The following is a 21,085-nucleotide window of genomic DNA, read 5'->3' as shown; positions in this document are numbered from 1 at the left end:
ACCACTGCTAATCAAGTACTATTTCACGTTTTTACGCGGGCTACAGTCTTCTGCTTTCTATTGGCCCATAATACTAGATGAAAGCCTAAGTAAACTCTATAACCAATAACAAAACACCTTGTAGAAGAATCATGAGCCCAATCGACACCTGAGTATGTAACCACCTTAATGTAAACTTGATTTTGATATAAACAAAACCATATGAAAGTGTACCTTTGATATAGTGGAGGATCCTCTTCACTACTTTCATATGCTTCACTTGAGGTTTATGCATGTATTGTGATACCTGGTTTACTGAAAAAGCTAAGTCGGGGTGAGTAAAGGTCAAGTACTACAGAGATCCAACAATACTGCAATATTTTTCTAGATCTGTCAAATAATGATCATAAGTTGAAACATCACTTATGTAACGACCCCAACTCATACCCCTTGAAAATGCGTTTTTTTTAGTTGTAAAAATCTTCCCAGAGACCTGGGGTCCTTATAGTTCCAATCTCAGCTAGATAACCACACACCACAAACGAACTTACATTTATCATCCATAACCAAACAAACTAAGTTGTTTATTAATGAATCAATAAGAGTCTCGTACTCAAGTCAAGAGTGAAGTAACAACTGCAGAAAATAAAAAGAACTAAAAGAAACAAAAAGTAGAGTCACTCTATTCATAAGTGAAGCAGTCTGAAGCAAATGTGACCGCTGTATACTCTAAAAAATTAGTCGACTTCATTGATCATTTGCGGTTACGAAAAAACCATAGAAGTAAGGTGTCAGAACCAAAATCCTGAGCACGTATACTTCTAATGAAACAAGTGAACTAAAAAATACAAATAAGATTTCATGCAATAATTTAGAGGAATGCAATGATGATAATTACATAATTCAATTTAAGCATTCATGCAACAATGAACAATTTCTAAGCATGAAGAATCATTTAAGAAATAGTAGAGATCACAATTTAAGTAAGCAAGACATTAGAGATTAAACATCATGCATCCACCAACATGTAACAATTATGGGAACAGATAACATATGCATGTTCTAATGCATAGCAGGAATATGCATGATTTATGTGCCATGTATGAACATTTCATTATCTTTCATTAAAGTTTCTTTTCCATATGTATGCCATTTTAAATGCATACAATTTAAGTTATTTTTTTTAATTACCGTTGCCTGGAGATACACCAAACGGGTAAAATCCCTGAGGTCAACTTAGGTTTCCAAGGTAGCTTAACACACAATTTGTATTTTATTACTAGGTTTCAAACTTAGCCCTCGACCGATATCAGGAAACAACACCATCCATCGGAACATTAGAAAACATCTAATGTCGGGGACACCTGAAACATCAGCATCTACAAATGCCACTTTTCTTGGTATACCAAAACAATAACAATTGTGTCTACACACCACCTCCAGGCAAAGTGATGGACTCTTCCTAAAACCGTGGCCAGGAGAAGAACCTCAATATCGGGTTCAGGGACAACAACAACGCACACAAAGTTTTTGTATCCTCACGGTTTTCTCAAAACCGCAATATCCAAGATTCCCACACTAAAGAAGGGACATCAAGGAAACATAAATTACACTATTCTTTACTTTCTTTTTATCTTGTTATTAATTCATCTCTTTTACATTTGCAAATCAACATACAAAATTAATAACATAAGGTTGCAAATCAACATGTAACCATAAGCTCGCAAATCAACATGTTCAGCTCTTCACGGTCTAACACCCATGGAAACAATAGAATAACATAATTAAAACCATACTATAAATGTGATTTTTGCGATGCATTTAAACAATTAAAGAATGAGCAACTAAAACTCAAGGCTCTCTAGGCTTGCGATGATTCATTTAGACCATCGATGCATCATACGCAAAAACCATAGCAACTTGCAATGTATGCAATGAGGTCAACATGCTTTAAAATGCATATTTATATATGTCAATTCAACCATGTGCATGATATGTCACATTTATATGCATGTGCCTTTACGAAATCATTCTACATGCATTCACTCATGAATCATCTCAATTGGGACAAGTTAACAACTCATGCATTTATGTACCTGCGAAACACACATCAATGCATGTATGCATATGTATTTGAAACAAACTTCATACAGTATGATGCTTAAGCACGTCACATCAAGTCAAAGCATATAAATAATTTCAAATCTTGACATGTCTCGAGAATCAAAATACATGCACGCCACACATTCTGGGAAGTTATATGCACATTCAAAAACACAAACATGTATCATGTGCATTCCACAAAAATACTCATAAGCATGTCTTTGTTCAATTCATATGCATACTCAAGTCAAATACATACTTTTATTCATAAACCAGTTCAAATTAAAATATGTGAACACGCACGCCATGATGTACGTGCCAAGAACACATCAATTCTATGTATGCACATGCATATGCAAGCAACCTTGCACTAATGTCTTAATCAAGCATAACATGCTGATTCTAAGCACAAGAGAAATATCATTCTTTTCTTGATTCACCTCTAGCAAAACATGCATACAAGTATATAAGCATGCTAGTGCAATAACAATAAACTTTCATGATCCATGTTTTCAATACATGCATATGTCCATATATTCACATGCGTAGAAAGAAAATCTAAATCTTTAAAAATGTAAACTAGGGAATAACATGAACACTTTCCATATGAGAATCTGTATATAGCCATATGCAATTTGCTGAGTCAATGATCTTGAAAACAATTTTGCAAACCTAATCACCACCTGAGTATTGATCTTAACTGTGCCTAAAAAAAATCAGTTTTATAAGCATCGATCAAGTCATTCAAACTATATCCAGCATGAACTCAATTCAAGAACAGAAAACACAGATTAAGGTATATATATACAAGCATAAATTTTGATCATAACAAACAGAAATAAATCTCGATCATAACCCAATATGAGTCCGTTTTTGTATAAAAAACCCATACATAAAATTTTTATGTGTAAAGAATAAAAAACACCCATATAAGAGAGGATCTATGGATCCTCATCCATGTAATCTAGAGTGAACATATAGAATTACTCTTTAACCATGGATTTACACTAAATATTGCATGGAAATCGAATCGGTGTTCGATTTCTCACATGATTCAAAAGAAAGAACCCGTACCTCAAAATCGATGCTTTGGACGCGGGGTATGAGCGGGATCCGTCGTGTGAACTTAGGGTTTTGAACTTGCAACATCCCAACACACGGTGACGTGCACTAATAGCTCCTACCAACAAGCGAAGTCCCCGTTGGTGGTTCTACCGAAGAGGGGAAAAGTCAATACTTAAACAATTAAATATGCAAATCATGGTACAAGCAACTCATGTTCAACTGGCTTTTATCATAGGCAACATGGAACATTCCTTGAATAGGATGGGCAGACCTTGGTCAAAACAAGGGAGTCTGCCTAGAAAGGTCTAGACAGACTTGTTCGCACCCCTAGAGCAAAGCATGTGAAAGGGCTGAGGTGCATAAACTCATCACACCCCTCCCAATAAGCAGTCTGTGACCCCCACAACAATAGTATTTTAGCCAACTGGGTGAGGCCTAACAACATACAATGTATATTAAATAAATTACACAGGACATGCTCATGATACAAAGGCAATTACTGCAACAGAATTATAAATCTCATTCAATCAAAGTTACAGACTAAAATATACATGTAACATATAGCCTATGTCACACGGACTCGGCTAGGGAGGCACCACACCCGAGTTGACACGCCCCAACATGGGTGCGGCTTCGGACACGGCCCAAACTCGGTCAATGCCGAGTCAGACTCGGTCAACGAGTCGAGGCCGAGTCCGTCCTTGTTTGGGACTTGGTCAATGTTGACTAAGTCCAAAAATATCCATTTTTAGGGCAAAAAACAAAAAAAAAATATTTTTTATATATCTTTTTTTTTAAAATATATAACCAGACTGTACAGACTGTGCACAGTCATAGACTGTGCAACTGCACAGTCACTGCATTGCACAGTCTGTGACTGTGCACAATCAAATACTGCATTGCATAGACTGCATTGCACAGTCTGTGCAATTGTTAACGTATAAAGTTTAAACATTTGAATGTCAAAACTGAACAGATCACAAAGATGTGAATGCTATAGTAAAGGGGTCATTTAAAAAATTGGACCGGTACAGATTATGGATCATTTCACAAGGTCATAGTTTCAAGTTTTTTTTCCTTTAACCATGGCCCATAGATGTGTTTACCTTAATTGTTTACAAGAATTATTTTCAATGAAAAAAATGTTTTTTTATGCACATTTTTGCTGCAATATGGATTGTTGTGTTTTAGATTCTTTTAAGACCTGTATAAACATAAAAAGCTTTCCCAATTTAATAGATATTTCTAACTCACATTTGTGGAGTCTGATTTACAAAACATGTAGTAAAATAAAGGCTAATATGGTCCATAACAGGACACATGCAAATATACACAAACCAATTACTTTATACATACATACAATACTATTTGGTACTCACTTGGAATGTTATCAACATCAAGACGCATGATCTTAGTCGTGTCCCCTAATGGGCTATAGTTGACTTATTATATATATATATATATATATATATATATATATATATATATATATATATATATATATATATATATATATATATATATATATATATCTGAGTCCCCGTGTCCAAAATTTTTGAAATTGCGCCGCACCCGTGTCGCACCTGCACCCGCACCCATGTGACAACATACAACCACTACCAAATTACAGGTTTATATTCGAGCCTACACAAAATTTGATGTATTGAGGTGAGACACTCATAAATATGTGTGTGCCAGTGTGAACTTTCAAGAGAATAAACAAAATACAGATTCAGGCTTTTAGCAATTCTGGTGTAACGAGGCAGTAGAAGAATGTAACGTGTACACTCGAGGTTTCTTAGTAAAGTGTGACTGATTACGAGTTGAAATCTAAAAGCATTCACGTATACGAAATTCAAAATTTTTTCTTTATATATAGATATATGCACACATATATTTATATATATATACATATATCGTGGAAGTCGTGAATCTGAAACCAAACCCCTTACAAAACCCCCAAATCAACGATTTGGGGTTTCGGTTTAGGGGTTCACCGTTAAATCCTGAGTCCAAGGACTTGGGATTTCTGGCACTGACACCCTATACTCTATCCATTGAGTATTTTTTTTTTTGAAACAGAAACAACCAACAAACATTTGCATAGCCGAAATCAACTCTCCCCATGCTATTCGAGATAGGGCTTCCCTACGACCCACCTCAACATACTCGAACACCGTGAATACCCAAAAGAAAATACAGAGATCCTACCTGTTCCGGCGAAGAGGAGGAGACACTGCTGCAGTTGGGGAGGTCGCCTGTTGCTCCTGCTGTCGCACGCAAAAACGAGAGAGAGAGATGGGAGACAAAGAGATTGCAGAAACGAGAAGGAGAAGAGAGGCAGAGACGGGGAGGAGAGGAGAGTGGGAGGAACGAGAGAAAGAGAGCGTGGGAGGAAAAAGGGGTGTGGGAGGAGAAGGGGTTCGGGAGAGCCCCCTATATAGGAGGGTGCCCGAAAAGGGAGGAGGTTTACTCCCCCTCCGGGTGGCTGCACATACCTCCCCTCCCTTTTTACGATTTTGCAAGTGTTAGGGTTCTGAACCCTAACATGCCCCTTTTATCAGGCAGCCCCTTATCAGACTTCTCTCCTTTTTTTTCTATAACACTTATCAGTAACGGGGTGCGGCCCGGGTCCGGGTCCCAGCCTTAGCGTGGATCCGCAGTTTGGATCCATAGGTCTCGCAGTGTGGATCCGCAGGTTGGATCCAAATGGATCCACTTGCGGGTTCGTGTATTACCAGGTTATATATATGTATATATTATGTTTAATATTATTTGTATTATCCTTAGTTATTTTTCTTATATATATATATATATGGATTCTGGATCCGAAATGCACATCCCATGCCCAAATTTAGAAAAATACCTATTATTTTCAGATAAATTTAAATAATTAATGTAAAAAATCGAGGTTATTACAACTTAATTCTGTGTGAAGAGCCATATGAGTATTAACATAATCTTTCATGTGAAATTCGCCACGCAGTATGGATTTCAATTGATTGATTCTAGCATAACTGTTTCCTGTAATAATAATATTATCCACATAAATCAAAATAATAGTAATATCGGACTTGACATTGCACAAATAAAGAATAATCACATTGACTTTGTTCAAAGCCAAGTGACCGCACCACTGTACTAAAGGTATCAAACCAGGCTCGAGAAACTTGCTTAAGGCTGGCTATATATAGCTTTCTTTAACTTAAGCACGTTGGACTGTGTATCTTCTTCAGGATAGCCTGGTGAGTGCTTTATATACACTTCTTTATACAAATCCCATGCAAGAAAGCGTTTTTAACATCCAATTGGAACAAATCCCATCCATGTGAAACAACCAAGGTTAAGACAATTCTGATGGTTCCCATTCAAACAACTGGACTAAAGGTTTCATCGAAATCTACCCCATACTTCTGAGTGTGGCCCTTAACACTAACCTTGCTTTAAAACGTTCAATTCTACCATCAGATTTTCGTTTAACCTTATACACCCAACCACATTTTTATCAATAGGTCTGAAAACTATTTTTCACGTATGGCACTCATGAAAGTTGCAATTTCATCATTCATAGCTTCTATCCGGCGAGAATTCTGGCTATCCTCAATAAAGGATTTTGGTTCTTAAACACTATCAAGAGTTGCAACATATATTTGAAAATCCAACAAAAATAATTCATAACTAACCCCTCTTTCAAGAGGATGTCTAGCTCAGTTGGAAATACGAGTAGAGAATCCTTGGGATTGAACCGGACCATCATTGGCTAAACTAGCTGGTGGCTGAACTGCATCATGACTAGTAGCTGCATTGGGCTGAACAACACTATTTGAAGCATGAGCACCGTGATCAACAATAGGTTGAGTTTGCTGCCGGTGAGAATCATTATTAAGGACTGCGGGCTGTTGTACCTGTTAAAATGTAAAATTGTACATATATGTATATATAATAATATTATATTATTATATATATATATATAAATACATTTTTTATTTCTTTCTTTTCTGTAATTTTTTCCCTTTATTTTTATTTTTTGTCTTTATGTCATCTAGTTCAGTTTGAACTAGAATGACTGTTGCTAGTCAAGTCCTGTCCAGACTTGACTAGCAATAGAGCTGTTGGGCACAGTCCAACAGCTCTATTTAGAGCTGAGTCCTCTTTCAGCTGTGTATATAAAGGGGTGCAGCTCATCTTGTATTTTATTCCAATGCTTCTTAAGCAATTGGTTTTTCATATCAATAAAGAAACATTTTTATTTTTATTTTGTTTCCAGTTATACCCTTTTTAAGGGTTATGCTTTAGTGTCATTCTTGACACTTGCCCTTGTTAATCTAAGCTCGTGTTTCGAAGATCCCCATTTCATTTCATGGTATCAAAGCCGCGGAAGTACTAAATCTTGAGGAAAAGCTGCCTCGGTTTCCGTGCCCGTTTGCAAAAGTGTTCGCCACTTGAAGAGAAGTGTTTTATCACTTCATTGGAGAAGATTTCACATCTTGTTGTATTGTTTTTTTTTTTTCTTTTCTTTCTTTTTCATTTTCCTTCTTGTTTCTCTTCTATCCCTATTCTTTCTCTCCTTGTAATCGATGGATGACAATGATAAAGTCACCATCATGCCTATGAAACTAAGCGATACGAACTATGTAACATGGGCTTCAATCATGAAGCACCATATATGGGGAAAAGGCTTATGGAGGATTGTGGATGGTTCCGATTCGGAACCTAAGCTATCTCTTACTAAAAAGGAGGGAGATAAAGAGGTCCCTCTATCGGAAGAAGAGAAAATCAAGGCTATTGCCTCATACGAGAAGAAATGGAAAGAATGGAGAATATCTCATGCGAAGATAATGTCATGGCTTATCAATAGCGTTGACATTAAAAAATGCTCAAGTCTTGCCAAATTTGATCATGCCGATAAGGCATGGGAATACCTTAAGAATATGTATTCCCTTAAAGATATTGCACACGTGTGCAACCTCCAAGAAAAAGTTTGAATGATGACACAAGGAGACAAAACTATTCGTGAATATTACAATGGGTTGTCCGAACTTTGGGAAGAACTTTCCCTTTTAGAACCAAAGTGACATTGTGCCGAAGACATCGAGCTTCGTCAGAAACAACTCGATGTTGAACATTTTTACCAGTTTATCACTGGATTAAGGCCAGAATTTGAAACCACTAAATCGGCCCTACTTCACCGGGGAAAAATTCCTTCTATTGTTGAAACTATTGAAGAGTTAACAATGGAAGAAAATCGTCTCCGGAAAGGTTTTTTAAAAATTGAAGATGATTCCGTTTTAGCCGTGTCTAGACAAGGGAATCATGTTCGATCATATAGGCCTCCTCACTTTAACCGACAAAATGGTGACTATGATAAGAAGAAAGTTATTTGTCATCACTGTCATGAACCGGGACACTACAGGCCACAATGTCCCAAACTTAAGGAGCTGAGAGAAAAAAGAGCTGCAATTGCTGGATCGGAGCCTAAAGATCAGGATGCACCAGTTTCCTTGGCCCAACTAATGGAGATTCTTCAGCCTCTCATCAAAGGTGCCTCTTCCTCATCTGAAGCTTCAACCGGCGCAGCAGCCTCATCTTTTTCTGATCTAGGTAACATTTCTTGGCTTCTTGACTCTGGTGCATCTTTTCATATGACCCCAAATAATCAAAGTCTATCCAAATGTGTTAAAAATAAAACAAGTGTGTCAAAGGTCTTTACTGCTGATGGGACTTCTCTTGAAATAGAAGGAATAGGAAATTTTGAAAAAATTTATAAAACAAATTTTTTTTTATTCCAGAAATTAGACATGTTCCCAAATTAAATTTAAATCTTTTATCTGTATCTCAAATTTCTGATTATGGGTGTAATATTTCTTTTTCTTCTCATGGTTGTTGGGTACAGGATCGCCAGTCAGGCAAGCTGATTGGGGAAGACCATAGAGAAGGAGGACTCTATTACATGGATTTTTTGGAAATGCCGAAGAAAGCTTTTTGTTATAATATTCAAAAAATAGAGTTGGAACTGTGGCATAAGAGACTTGGTCACCCACATATAGCCAAAATCCAACATTTTCCAAATCTAGGGAAATTTTGTAACTCTGAATCTTTTGATTGTAAAGATTGTATTCTCGGCAAAATGAAAAGATTACCATTTCAGAACAGAACCTTTTTCTCTTCAAGACCACTTGAATTAATACACTCGGATGTTTGGGGTCCTGCACCAGTAATTTCTAAAGGAGGATTTGTTTACTATGTTATTTTTGTCGATGATTTCTCCCGACATACGTGAATGTACTTTCTCAAACATAAGTCTGAAGTATTTTCATACTTTCAAACTTTTCATAATATGGTTAAAAACAAATTTCAAAATGATATTACTATTTTTTCGCACAGATTCAGGGGGAGAGTTTTTATCCACAGATTTTCAAAATTATCTTAAATTGCATGGCATCACACATCAAAGATCTTGTCCTTGTACACCTCAACAAAATGGATTGGCAGAACGAAAACATCGCCATATTATAGAAACCACTAGGACTTTATTAATAGCAAATCAAGTCCCGAAAGTCTTTTGGGCAGAAGCTGCCTTAACTGCCACCTATCTCATTAATAGGATGCCATCTTCTTCGTTACAAAATATCACTCCCATTGAAAAACTTATGAACATTTCTCCAGACTACTCTAGACTAAGAATATTTGGGTGCAAATGTTTCATATTTACTGACAAAAATGATAAACTTTCCCCTCGTGCGATTCCCTGTGCCTTTTTAGGATATGCTGAAAACCAGAAAGGTTATAGATGTTTTGACTTCAAAAATAATAAACTATATGTGTCTAGAAATGTTTCCTTTCTTGAAAAGGAGAGCTTCTTTGATTTTAGAAAATTAAAAGACGTCACTGAGTACTCCTTTTTGCTAGATCTAACATCAACATCTGATGAATATGACCTTGACTGTAACTTTGATGATGATCAAAGAATTATTGATCTTAATGTTGAAAATGAAGAAGTTCATAGAGATACTAGTATTCAATATTCCAGGCGACAAGAGTCTAATCCTCCATGTGCACTTGAGAAATATTCTAACATTCCAACTAGACAATCATCCCGAATCTCGAGGCCTCTAGGAAAGTTTGTATCATACGAGTCTTTCTCACCCACATATAGGGCAGTTATTGCATTAATTCACTCATATGAAGAACCATCCACATATTTTCAAGCAAAAAATGATATTAAATGGATAGAAGCCATGAAAGCTGAATTAGATGCACTTGAAAAGGCTTCTACATGGAATATTCAAGATCTTCCTCCAGGGAAGAAAACTATAGGATGTCGATGTGTTTATAAAATTAAAACCAAGAGTGATGGTACTCTTGAAAGATATAAAGCCCGTTTAGTAGCCAAAGGTTATGCCCAAGAATATGAGATTGATTATGAAGAAACCTTTGCTCCGGTGGCTCGTATGACTACTGTCCGAACCTTAATTGCCTTAGCTTCTATCAAAAAATGGTCTATTTTTCAAATGGATGTCAAAAATGCTTTTTTAAATGGAAAGCTAGTTGAATAAGTATATATGGAACCTCCTCCTAGTCTAAGTATTCCTAAGGGTAAAGTCCTTCGCTTAGAAAAAGCTCTTTATGGACTTAAACAAGCACCAAAAGCTTGGTATGATAGGTTTAGTCGTGTTATGATTGATATTGGTTTTCAATTCTGTTTAACTGACACTGCTTTGTTTATTAAGAATTCTGATGCAGAGATCATTGTGCTTCTTCTCTATGTGGATGATATGATCATCACTGGAAGCGATAAACAGAGAGTTGAAACAATCAAAACACTTCTTAAATCTCATTTTGAAATGACTGATTTGGGCTTGTTGAGATATTTTTTAGGCATTGAAGTTGCTTATTCTCCTAGAGGATATTTATTATCTTAGACTAAATTTGCTTTTGATATTGTTTTCAGGTCTGGTATTACTGATGATAAGAAAGTTGACACTCCAGAAGTTGTTAATGTTAAAATGAAGATTGATGATGGAGAACTTCTTGTTGACCCTACTCCTTACAGACAACTTGTCGGGGCACTTTCCTATCTATCCATTACCAGACCAGATATAGCACATGCTGTTCATACAACAAGTCAATTTCAACATGCTCCTACTTCTGTTCATATGTGAGCAGTCATGCGTATTATCAGATACATCAAGTCCTCTCTTTCACGAGGACTTTTCTTATTTTCCTCCTCTTCTCTTGATTTAATTGCATATACTGATGCTGATTGGGGAGGTGATCCCAATAACAGACACTCAACCACTGGCTTTTGTGTCTTTTTAGGGGAATCATTAATCTCGTGGAGGTGTAAAAAGCAGCAGAAGGTATCTCTCTCATCCACCGAAGCTGAATACAGAGCCATGACAACCACGACCATGGAAGTAGTTTGGCTCCGACGACTGCTTGCTGATATGGGAGCTGCAGCAACAAAGGCTTCACAAATGTGTTGTGACAACAAAAGTGCGATCTACATTGCCAGTAACAGAACATTCCACGAACGCACCAAACACATCGAAATGGATTGTCACTACGTCAGAGAGGAATATCTACACGGGATAATTGATCTGCCATATGTCACTTCAGAATATCAGTTAGCAGACTTCTTTACAAAGCCTCTCGCTACTCCCCGATTTCACTTTCTCTTAGACAAACTTTCGCTCATTGTACCGTAAGTTTGAGGGGGAGTGTTAAAATGTAAAATTGTACATATATGTATATATAATAATATTATATTATTATTATATATATATAAATACATTTTTTATTTCTTTCTTTTCTGTAATTTTTTCCTTTATTTTTATTTTTTGTCTTTATGTCATCTAGTTTAGTTTGAACTAGAATGACTGTTGCTAGTCAAGTCCTGTCCAGACTTGACTAGCAATAGAGCTGTTGGACTGACACAGTCCAACAGCTCTTAATAGAGCTGTTGGACTGTGCCCAACAGCTCTATTGAGTCCTCTTTCAGCTCTGTTTATAAAGGGGTGCAGCCCCTCTTGTATTTTATTCCAATGCTTCTTAAGCAATTGGTTTTTCATATCAATAAAGAAACATTTTTATTTTTATTTTGTTTCCAGTTATACCCTTTTTAAGGGTTATGCTTTAGTGTCATTCTTGACACTTGCCCTTGTTAATCTAAGCTCGTGTTTCGAAGATCCCCATTTCATTTCAGTACCAATATACTAGTTGCTGGTTCACTATTGACTATTGATTGCATATTTTTTCTTCTAGTATACATGTGCTCGAGGCTGTATGGAAAGCCTTTGACCATAACCCAGTTTTTAAATTTGCATCATACATCATTGTTAGGGCTGTTTCTACATAACAGTGTTTGCATTCAACAAGTATATTTTGTTGGGAAGTCTTAGGACAACTCAAATCACGCCGAATACCATTATCATGTAAAAACGTGTGAATTCATTTGATATGTATTCACCACCACCATCACTTCGTAGGGCTAAAAAATTGAGTTTCGACATATGACTTGAATCTACAAAAAATTGAAAAGACTTGGTACTTGGATTTCAAGAAGTATATCCAAGTGAAACGATTATAATCATCTGCAAAAATAAATAATATTTAGATTTTGACAAAGACATAACAAGAGAAGGATCCCTTACATCCAAATGAATAGGTTCAAATGAAAATGAAGCCCTTTTATTAGATATGAAAAATGAAAGTTCATGACTCTTACAAATTCGACAACTAACAAAAGAAGAACTTCTCTTAAGATTAATCAAACCTTTATTATATAAATTTTTAAGAAAACTGGAATTGCATTGTCCTAATCTGCGATCCCAAACATCAACTTCTGGACTGACTCCCGGACTTGACAAAGCAAACAACGTGTGACTAGCTAAGGATAAAGACAAATCTAGGGCTTCATTGAGGACATACATGTTTCTGCATCTCCTTCCCTCAATGAGTGTTTGATTTGTGTGAATTTCCTTCACAGAAACAAAAGACGTATAAAATTAGACACATAAATTAGTATCATGACAAAGTTTGTGAGACTGAAATAAGTTTTTTCTGAAGGTTAGAAACAAGAAAAATGTTGGACAAAGAAAGATAACCTTTACTAGCCGGAATGATAGTAGTGCCTACATGAGTGATATGGTGGTGTTTCCTATCTCTATTAATCACACGCCCATTTTTACAATAGGTTTCAGAATGAGAGAGTTTACATGAATCCTCGGTGACGTGATTTGCTGCCTCGGAGTCTACAAACTGGCCTTGATGATTTTATGATATATGAGGCATTCCCATTGAAGAAGAAGAATGCATACTTGCAGCCCATGGATTTTCAGTAGGATTACAACTTGTCTGAAAATTGATTTGCCCAAAACTCACATTAAGAGCCTCTAAGTCATGAGAACCAGCCATTGAGCCACTGCAGAAGAGGATACGTTGGTGGGAGCCTGAATAAAATTAGCTGGAACATGTGGATGAGACCCAACCAGTGGTGTAGCAGCAACTTTCAGTGCCCAAAAATAAGGTGGTATTGTCATCGTGGGTGACCAATACGTTGAAACATATCACCAATAACAATTAGAGCACGTGTGACCCTTCTTTCCACACATTTGACATATAATATTGGGTTGATTATTCGGAGGTGTAAGTAAAATATCTGTCTCGCCCACCAAAACTGCGTCCACGACTACGTCCTCTTCTTTTGGAAGAAGTAAAACCTGTGTACTCTTGGGCAACAACTATAACCTCGTGATTCACCTCATCTTTCTGAACTCTGGACGATAAACCAAACATGGCCTCATGTTCCAGTAACATAGTCTTCAACTGATCAAAAGGTGGATACAATATTGTGCTAGTGTAGACTGTAATAAACATATTATATTATGCTCCAAGCCCTCTAATAGTTTTTGTGCATATATCTTCATTCGACAAAGGAGATCCTATGGTAGAAAAATTGGTCCACAATGATTTTAATCTAATTGAGGTATTCCACAACAAAAGAATCACCCCTCTTTAGTTCAACAAAATCAGCCTTTAGTTGATAGATTTTTGTGGTAGAGATTTCTTCGTACCACTGGTGTAAAATGTCTCACAACTCCTTTGCGAGAACTTCATGGAACATGCAAAAGTACCTCACGGGAAATGGTTGTTGTAATGAAGGCCATAGCTGTTTGATTTTTTTTTCAAGCAATAAATTCTGGGTTTCTGATCGCAGTCTTCAAGACCTTCTCTGTACTTCCATCCTACGCTAAAGATGATTGAGAAACAAATTCTAAAGGCACAGGAATCGACCCATCAAGGTGTCCCATAAAATCATGGTTGCATAGGAAAGGTATGTTCAGTTTCTTCTAGGTGATGAAATTGAAAAAATCAAGTTTTCGGTAACAAGATGACTAAGAAATGAAACATTAATTGCAGCCATTGAAAGGAATAAGGAAAAATCCAAGGAAAAGGATGAGATATACAGAGGAAGAATCACACACTGGACAGAAAAAGGAGATCATTCCTCTTTTTTTTGGGAATGATCAGGAAAATGTAAAAAGTCTAGGCAATATATGAATATTCATTCCTTTTTTTTAAAGAAATATGAAACATCAGATTTGATTTTGATCAACACAAAAGCATTGTCAGATCTGATCTGACACGAAGGAAAACAGAAAATCCATACTATATTTGTATTTTCCACCTTTGTTTTAGGAGAATGAATAATAGAGAAAAGAAATCGTTAGATCTTATCTGACGTGAAATCAGATTTAGGCTAACGAGATTAGTTCTAGAAGTAGATCTGATCAAAGAGAAAGAAAATGGATCTTGCAGGATTGAAATATCAGATCTGGTTGAGATATCGAAGCTCTGATACCATGTGAAGATGCCCTCTGGGATATGTTTCCTGCATAACTTGCAGACATGATAGGAAGAAAAAGGGGAGAGAGATTTGGAAAACTGAAGGGACATCTTACCTTGCCTTGGGTGACGTCTAGGCTTTTGTATTATAAAATATGCAAAATTACTGTATTGTCCTTAAGCACAATAAGTAAATACTGCTGTACATACATTAACAGAGTTACCGGAAGTGTCATATGGAGTGGAGAAGCACGCTTTCCCGAAGCGTGAAAAATTTTTGGGAAGCGCACTTCTCAATTTAGGAGAAGCTCGCTTCCCCCTTTTTTTATTTTATTTTTCTCTTTTTTCGCTTCCCTCTCGCTTCTAGGTTGCTTCCGGGTCGCTTCCGAGATGATTCCTGGTTCGCTTCTAAGTTGTCCCACGCTTTTCGCTTCCTAAAACTTTGAAAGTGCCTCGTTTTCCGCTTCGACTTCCCGCTCTTGCTTCCTTGGCGGATAACTCTGTACATTAAACACATACAATACTGGATCTGATTCAGATCTAACCCAGATCCAACTTGAATGATGTTCTTAACAGTGGAATCATATGGGATGGCTTTCATAAGAAAACATGTGGGTTATGTTTGTTTCATATTGAGTGAAAAGCCATAGAGTTAGTGCCCCCCCCCCCCTGAATAATGTGGGCCTTGTACTTATTAAGGGCCTGTGGTGAGAAAGCATTCACTAGGAGGAAGGGTGTGATCCCACTTCCATACAAAACTGTTAGTCAAAGAGAAAGTCAATTTTCTTTACTCAGGCACCATGATTTTCTTCAGTTTGTTTCACTGAGAGAAAATGGGCCACTTTCGTACGAATGGCCCATTTCTCACCAAAGTGGTGTGATGGATTAACCCTTAATGCATAATAATTCTTTTTGACTGAAATGAGCCGTGTTTATTTGGTGTGAATAATCAAAGATGTACACATAGCAAACACTTCCTTTTTGCTTCAATTGCATTGTCTAGCACTCTATATTTTATATTATCCATTATACATTTATTACTATAAAGATGTACACTATAGATTTGATGTATAATATAATATAGTTCCATAACTGCTGACTAGTGTCCAGGTCTGGTAGTAGAGGTACCTGTACCTGATTTTGGCGGCTATTATTTTGCAGGTGTGTTTTTGTTGTGCCTGAGATTTCCTAGGTCTCATACAATCTGTTAGGAGTATTAGGAGGTACATAATCTATTAATCTGTACTTGATCACTGCTTAATTTTATGTTATAACTTTATTGTGCAGAGCCAAAAGGACAACTTCTATTGATTAATGGAAGGACAGAAGATGAAGTTTCTAGAAGTTTGGAAAGAGTGTTGCTTACAATGCGAATAACTACCTCAGAACCTAAGGTACATGATTTGCCACTCTTTACCTATCAAGTAGGCTTGTAAACCATTTTTGTCTTGCATTACCAAAATCAATGGATGCTAAGGGGCAATATCAATTAACTGGTTCTATGATGCCAGAATAAGGGATGCTTTGACAGACATTACATATGGATGTCAACAAGTTCACCAACTTTTATTACCCATTACAGTTTAGATTTCAGAATTAAATAGTATATTTTTTGTAGATAGCACTGTAATGAAATCAAGAGTTATACAAAAGAGCCACCAGGGTTCTACAATGATCAAAAGAGAGTGCACAAGCACAAGTCCACAAAGGGACAATACATAAGCCAATCAATGGCAAACACATAATATCACAAGAGCCACCAATGGGCATACACAAAAGAACACAAAAATAAAAAAATAATTGATCTTTATTGGGTTAGAATGCTTAGAAACACATTAACAAAAATAGTTTCAAGAGGTCCCTTTATATACATTTCAAAAGGGACAACGATTATAGATATAGCCATTGGGAAGCTCCCTGTGACTATAGGATCTTTTGACTAAAAGTCCCTCAATCCTAATTTAAATGACAAAAAAGGAAAAAAAAAGGCCTGCCCCCTACTAGGCAATACCTATTACATATCTACAGAATTACAAAAATACTCCTAAAGGATATTACCTATTGCAAAAGAGAAACACACACACACACACACACACACACACACACACACACACACACACACATATATATATATAAATGTATGTATATGCATATATATATGTACAACATACTTTAACACTCCCACTCAAACTTACAATGCGTAATCGAAAGTTTGTATATACAAGAAAGACAAAGGATTGGATTTAAGTCTTCAAATGAATTTATTGGTAATCTTCACCAAATGCCTTCATCGGCTATCTCCATCTTTATAATATGATGCATCAAAAATTACTTTTTCAACCCATATCATATTTAAGAATCTGCGGAGAGAACAAAACAAAGGTTCCAACTACACAGAGGAAAATATCCTAACTGAATAGTTTTTAGATAAAAATGAAAAAGGTTTTAATGCAAAAGTTAAAAACATAGTTATAAATTATATTATATAGTTTCAAAGCAAATATATTTTGAACAAGAACAACACAAAGTAAAGTAGATATGTAATATATATATATATGTGTGTGTGTGTGTGTGTTTCTTCCAGAGTTACCGGAAGTGCCTATCTAGTAGGGGAAGCGCACTTCCCCGATATGCGTTTCGGAAGCGCAAAACATCGCACTTCCGAAACGCGTGGGGAAGCGTCCCTTTTTTTTTGGGAAGTACGCTTCCCATAAATGGGAAGCGCACTTCCCTTTTATGGGAAGTGCGCTTCCCCTCACTTCTCTCTTTTTTTTCCGCTTCCCCTCGCTTCCTAGGTCGCTTCCGAGACGGTTCGTGATTCGCTTCTAAGTCGTCCCACGCTTCCCGCTTCCTAAACTTTTGAAAGTGCCTCGCTTCCCGCTCCTGCTTTTCGTATCGCTTCCCGCTCCCGCTTTCTCGACTGACAACCATGGTTTCTTCTCTTGTAATAAGTAATACCCTCTAGGGGTATTTTTGTAATATGCATGTGTAATAGGTCCTGCCCATTAGGGGCAGATTTGATATTTTTATTTTGTTTATTTTTTCTTTTTTGTCTTTCCTTTTTTATGTAAGGGCATTATGGTCTTTAGGCCATATATCTGTCGGATCGCCACAACAACTATATTTCTTAATATAACAAAATTATATATTTTTTATGTCTCTGTGTTATGCCCATTAGTGGCTTGTGAGCTCTTGAGTATTTGTTCTAGCCCTTAGTGGCTTGTGCACCATCCAATAGTGGATTTGTGTGTGCAACTCTCTCTTTCTATTTCATTACAAAAGGTTCCATATATAGAAAATAAACTAAACAATTTTAAAAATGAGTATCAATAAAATATAATTTTAAAATTTTAGAAAAATTTAACAACAATTCAAGGTATAATAGACATTAAGATAGACACAAGAAATATCCTTCAAAAACAGTTTTTAAGAATTCTCGTTTAGACAATCATAATCATAAAAACAACATATTTTTCAAGAAAACATAAATAGTGATCATAGTAGAATTTTGACCACTAAAGTCCAAAAAACAAACACATATTAGACATAAAATATCTAGAGATATAAACAATTACTGATAAATAACACCCCAAAGGCGTAGGTAAACATTTCAAATAATGGTACAAGTCATTAATTATACCAAGCAAAATACGACAACATGCATATTAAATGTAAGAGCTCAAAGGAGCTCACAACAAAAGAAGAATTAATTAAATTCAGATAACCAACATGCTATGTAGTCAAAAGCGCTAAGCGGAGCCTAGACCCTTTAAAAGACTAGTCGTGGACTAGTCGCTACCCCAATTAAAATATAAAAAAGTATACAAAATATACATAAAATATATGTAATTCTTTTACTAATAAGATGTTTTCATTACACAAGTACAAAATTACACATGCTTTCACAAAATATTAATATACATAACCATAATATACATATATATGATTGTACACACACACATACACACACACACACACACACATATATATATATATATTTCAAATATTCATAACATATTCAGTATAATCAACAAAATATGCTTTCAACCATTTACAAAAACACAATAACACATACATATAAAAATAATGTATTACATAATTCATAATACTAAACATACTTTTAGGATTTTATAGAAAAAATCATCAGAAACAAATACAAACATATAGAAAAAACATAATAAGTTCAAATTAATTGTGGATGCTTTCAATGTTTCACAGAAAAAATCCCAAAAGCAAAGTAGCACACACACATATATAAATATAATAACTAAGCATGTTTTCATGATTTCAGAGAACAAATCACACAAACACATACAAGTATATATAATTATATATATACAAAAAATAACAATATATATATATATATATATATAAGAATAATAAATGGCTAAACTGCCCTCGTGCCTAGGCGGAGGTAGCTTAGTCGCCGACTAGGTGCCTTAGTCGGTGCCTAGTTAGCAAAATTGGTACGTGTTAAGGTACCCACCTAAGAATTGCAAAGCTTAGGCATTTTACTTACGTCTGACCGACTAGGTAGACTAGTCGGTGCCTAGTTGGGGCTTTTGACTACATAGCCAACATAGAACAAATCTAAACACCTTGAACATATATATCCAACATGCAATTAAAGCATATTTAATGCACATAATTGTTAATATTAACCCTCTAATATATATATATATATATATATATATATATATATATATATATATATATATATATATATATATATATATATATATATAAACTGGAATACCCATCAAGGGCATTCCACTCTTTTCACCTTGTAATGGGTGTCAGCCCATTTGGGGCAGACTATGTCCTTTTTAATTTCTTTTAATTTTTTGTTTTTTGTATAAAGGTGTGATGTGGGCAGCTCCGACTAATTGTTGGAGCTTCTCTCAGTGGTCACAAATGTGACCATTGGGAGTAGCCCAACGACTAGTTGGTTTGCTCCCTTTTTGTCTCTTATGCTTTATAAATAGGGCTTTTCACCCATGTATACTTCAATGCTTTTTAGATCATTTCATTCAATACAAGAATATTTGTTTGACCCTTGTGTGGTTAGTGTGGCTTGATCAAGTATTCTTTTTTATTGTTTGTATTCTAGCAAGTCCGTAAGTGACATTTATTTCTTTTTGTGTTATTTCATTACATGGTATCAATGCTTTGGTGCTTTTGAGTTGTTATTTAATTCAAAAAAGTCAAGAGGAGGATCGTAAAATTGGAGGAGCATCAGTTCGTGGGATCATTGCATCGAGAAACACACTATGAAAGCGCTCCTCAATAAATCTTTGGTTATTTTCCTTTCTCTCTTATCATTGTAAAACATGGAGAATGAAAGGGAAGTGATTGTCTCTATTTCCGTGCGACTCAATGATACTAACTATGTGATGTGGGCAACCATAATGAAACACAAAATATGAGAAAATGATTTGGTTGATGGTACCGAAAAAGCACCTAAACTTATACTTACCAAGAATGAAAATGGAAAAGAAGTGGCTCTTCAAGGAGAAGAAATGTCTAAGGTTGTCACCGAATATGAGAAAAAATAGAAAGAGTGGAGGACGAGTCATTTCAGGATAATTGAATGGCTCATCAATAGTGTTGACATCAACAAGTGCTCTAGCTTAGCAAAATTTGACTTTGCTAGTGATGCATGAAATTATCTTAAAGATATATATAGTCTCAAGGATATTACTTACATATGCAATGTACAAAATAAAGTGAGAATTATAACCCAAGGAGAGATGAGAATTAGGGAATATTACAATGCTCTCTCTTTTCTTTGGGATGAATTGACTCTTCTAGAGCCAAAATGACATTGCCCCCCAAGATATAGAACTTCGTGAAAAACAAATTAGAACAAAACATTTTTATCAATTTGTTAATAGGCTTATACCCAAATTTGAAGGGACCAAGTCGACCCTTCTTTATAGAGGTGTACGTACCATAGTTGAAACTCTTGAAGAGTTAACTATGGAGGAAAATAGGTTGAAAAAACCATCCACTTTAAAGGATGAAGAATCCGTGCTTGCTATTTCAAAGCCCAAAAATCACAATAGGAGTTATAAATCTCCTCACTTTGTAA

The 21,085-nt window shown here is 35.8% G+C and overlaps 1 protein-coding gene across 3 annotated transcripts in view; it reads left to right on the top strand.

Moving 5' to 3' along the window:
• Positions 1-21,085, top strand: part of LOC149831012 (phospholipid-transporting ATPase 2-like) — a 160,628-nt gene that overhangs the window by 100,705 nt on the left and 38,838 nt on the right. For all 3 annotated transcript variants that reach the window (XM_090013608.1, XM_090013607.1, XM_090013606.1), the window contains exon 17: positions 16,282-16,388. In XM_090013608.1, coding sequence (XP_089869734.1) covers positions 16,282-16,388 — 107 coding nt within the window. The remainder of the gene's footprint in view (positions 1-16,281; positions 16,389-21,085) is intronic.

Source organism: Nuphar pumila, chromosome 7 (assembly GCF_984573655.1).
Source record: "Nuphar pumila chromosome 7, dmNupPumi1.hap1.1, whole genome shotgun sequence".
NCBI lineage: Eukaryota > Viridiplantae > Streptophyta > Magnoliopsida > Nymphaeales > Nymphaeaceae > Nuphar > Nuphar pumila.
Note: the sequence above shows the minus strand (reverse complement) of the source record. Positions and strands in the feature narration are given on the sequence as shown.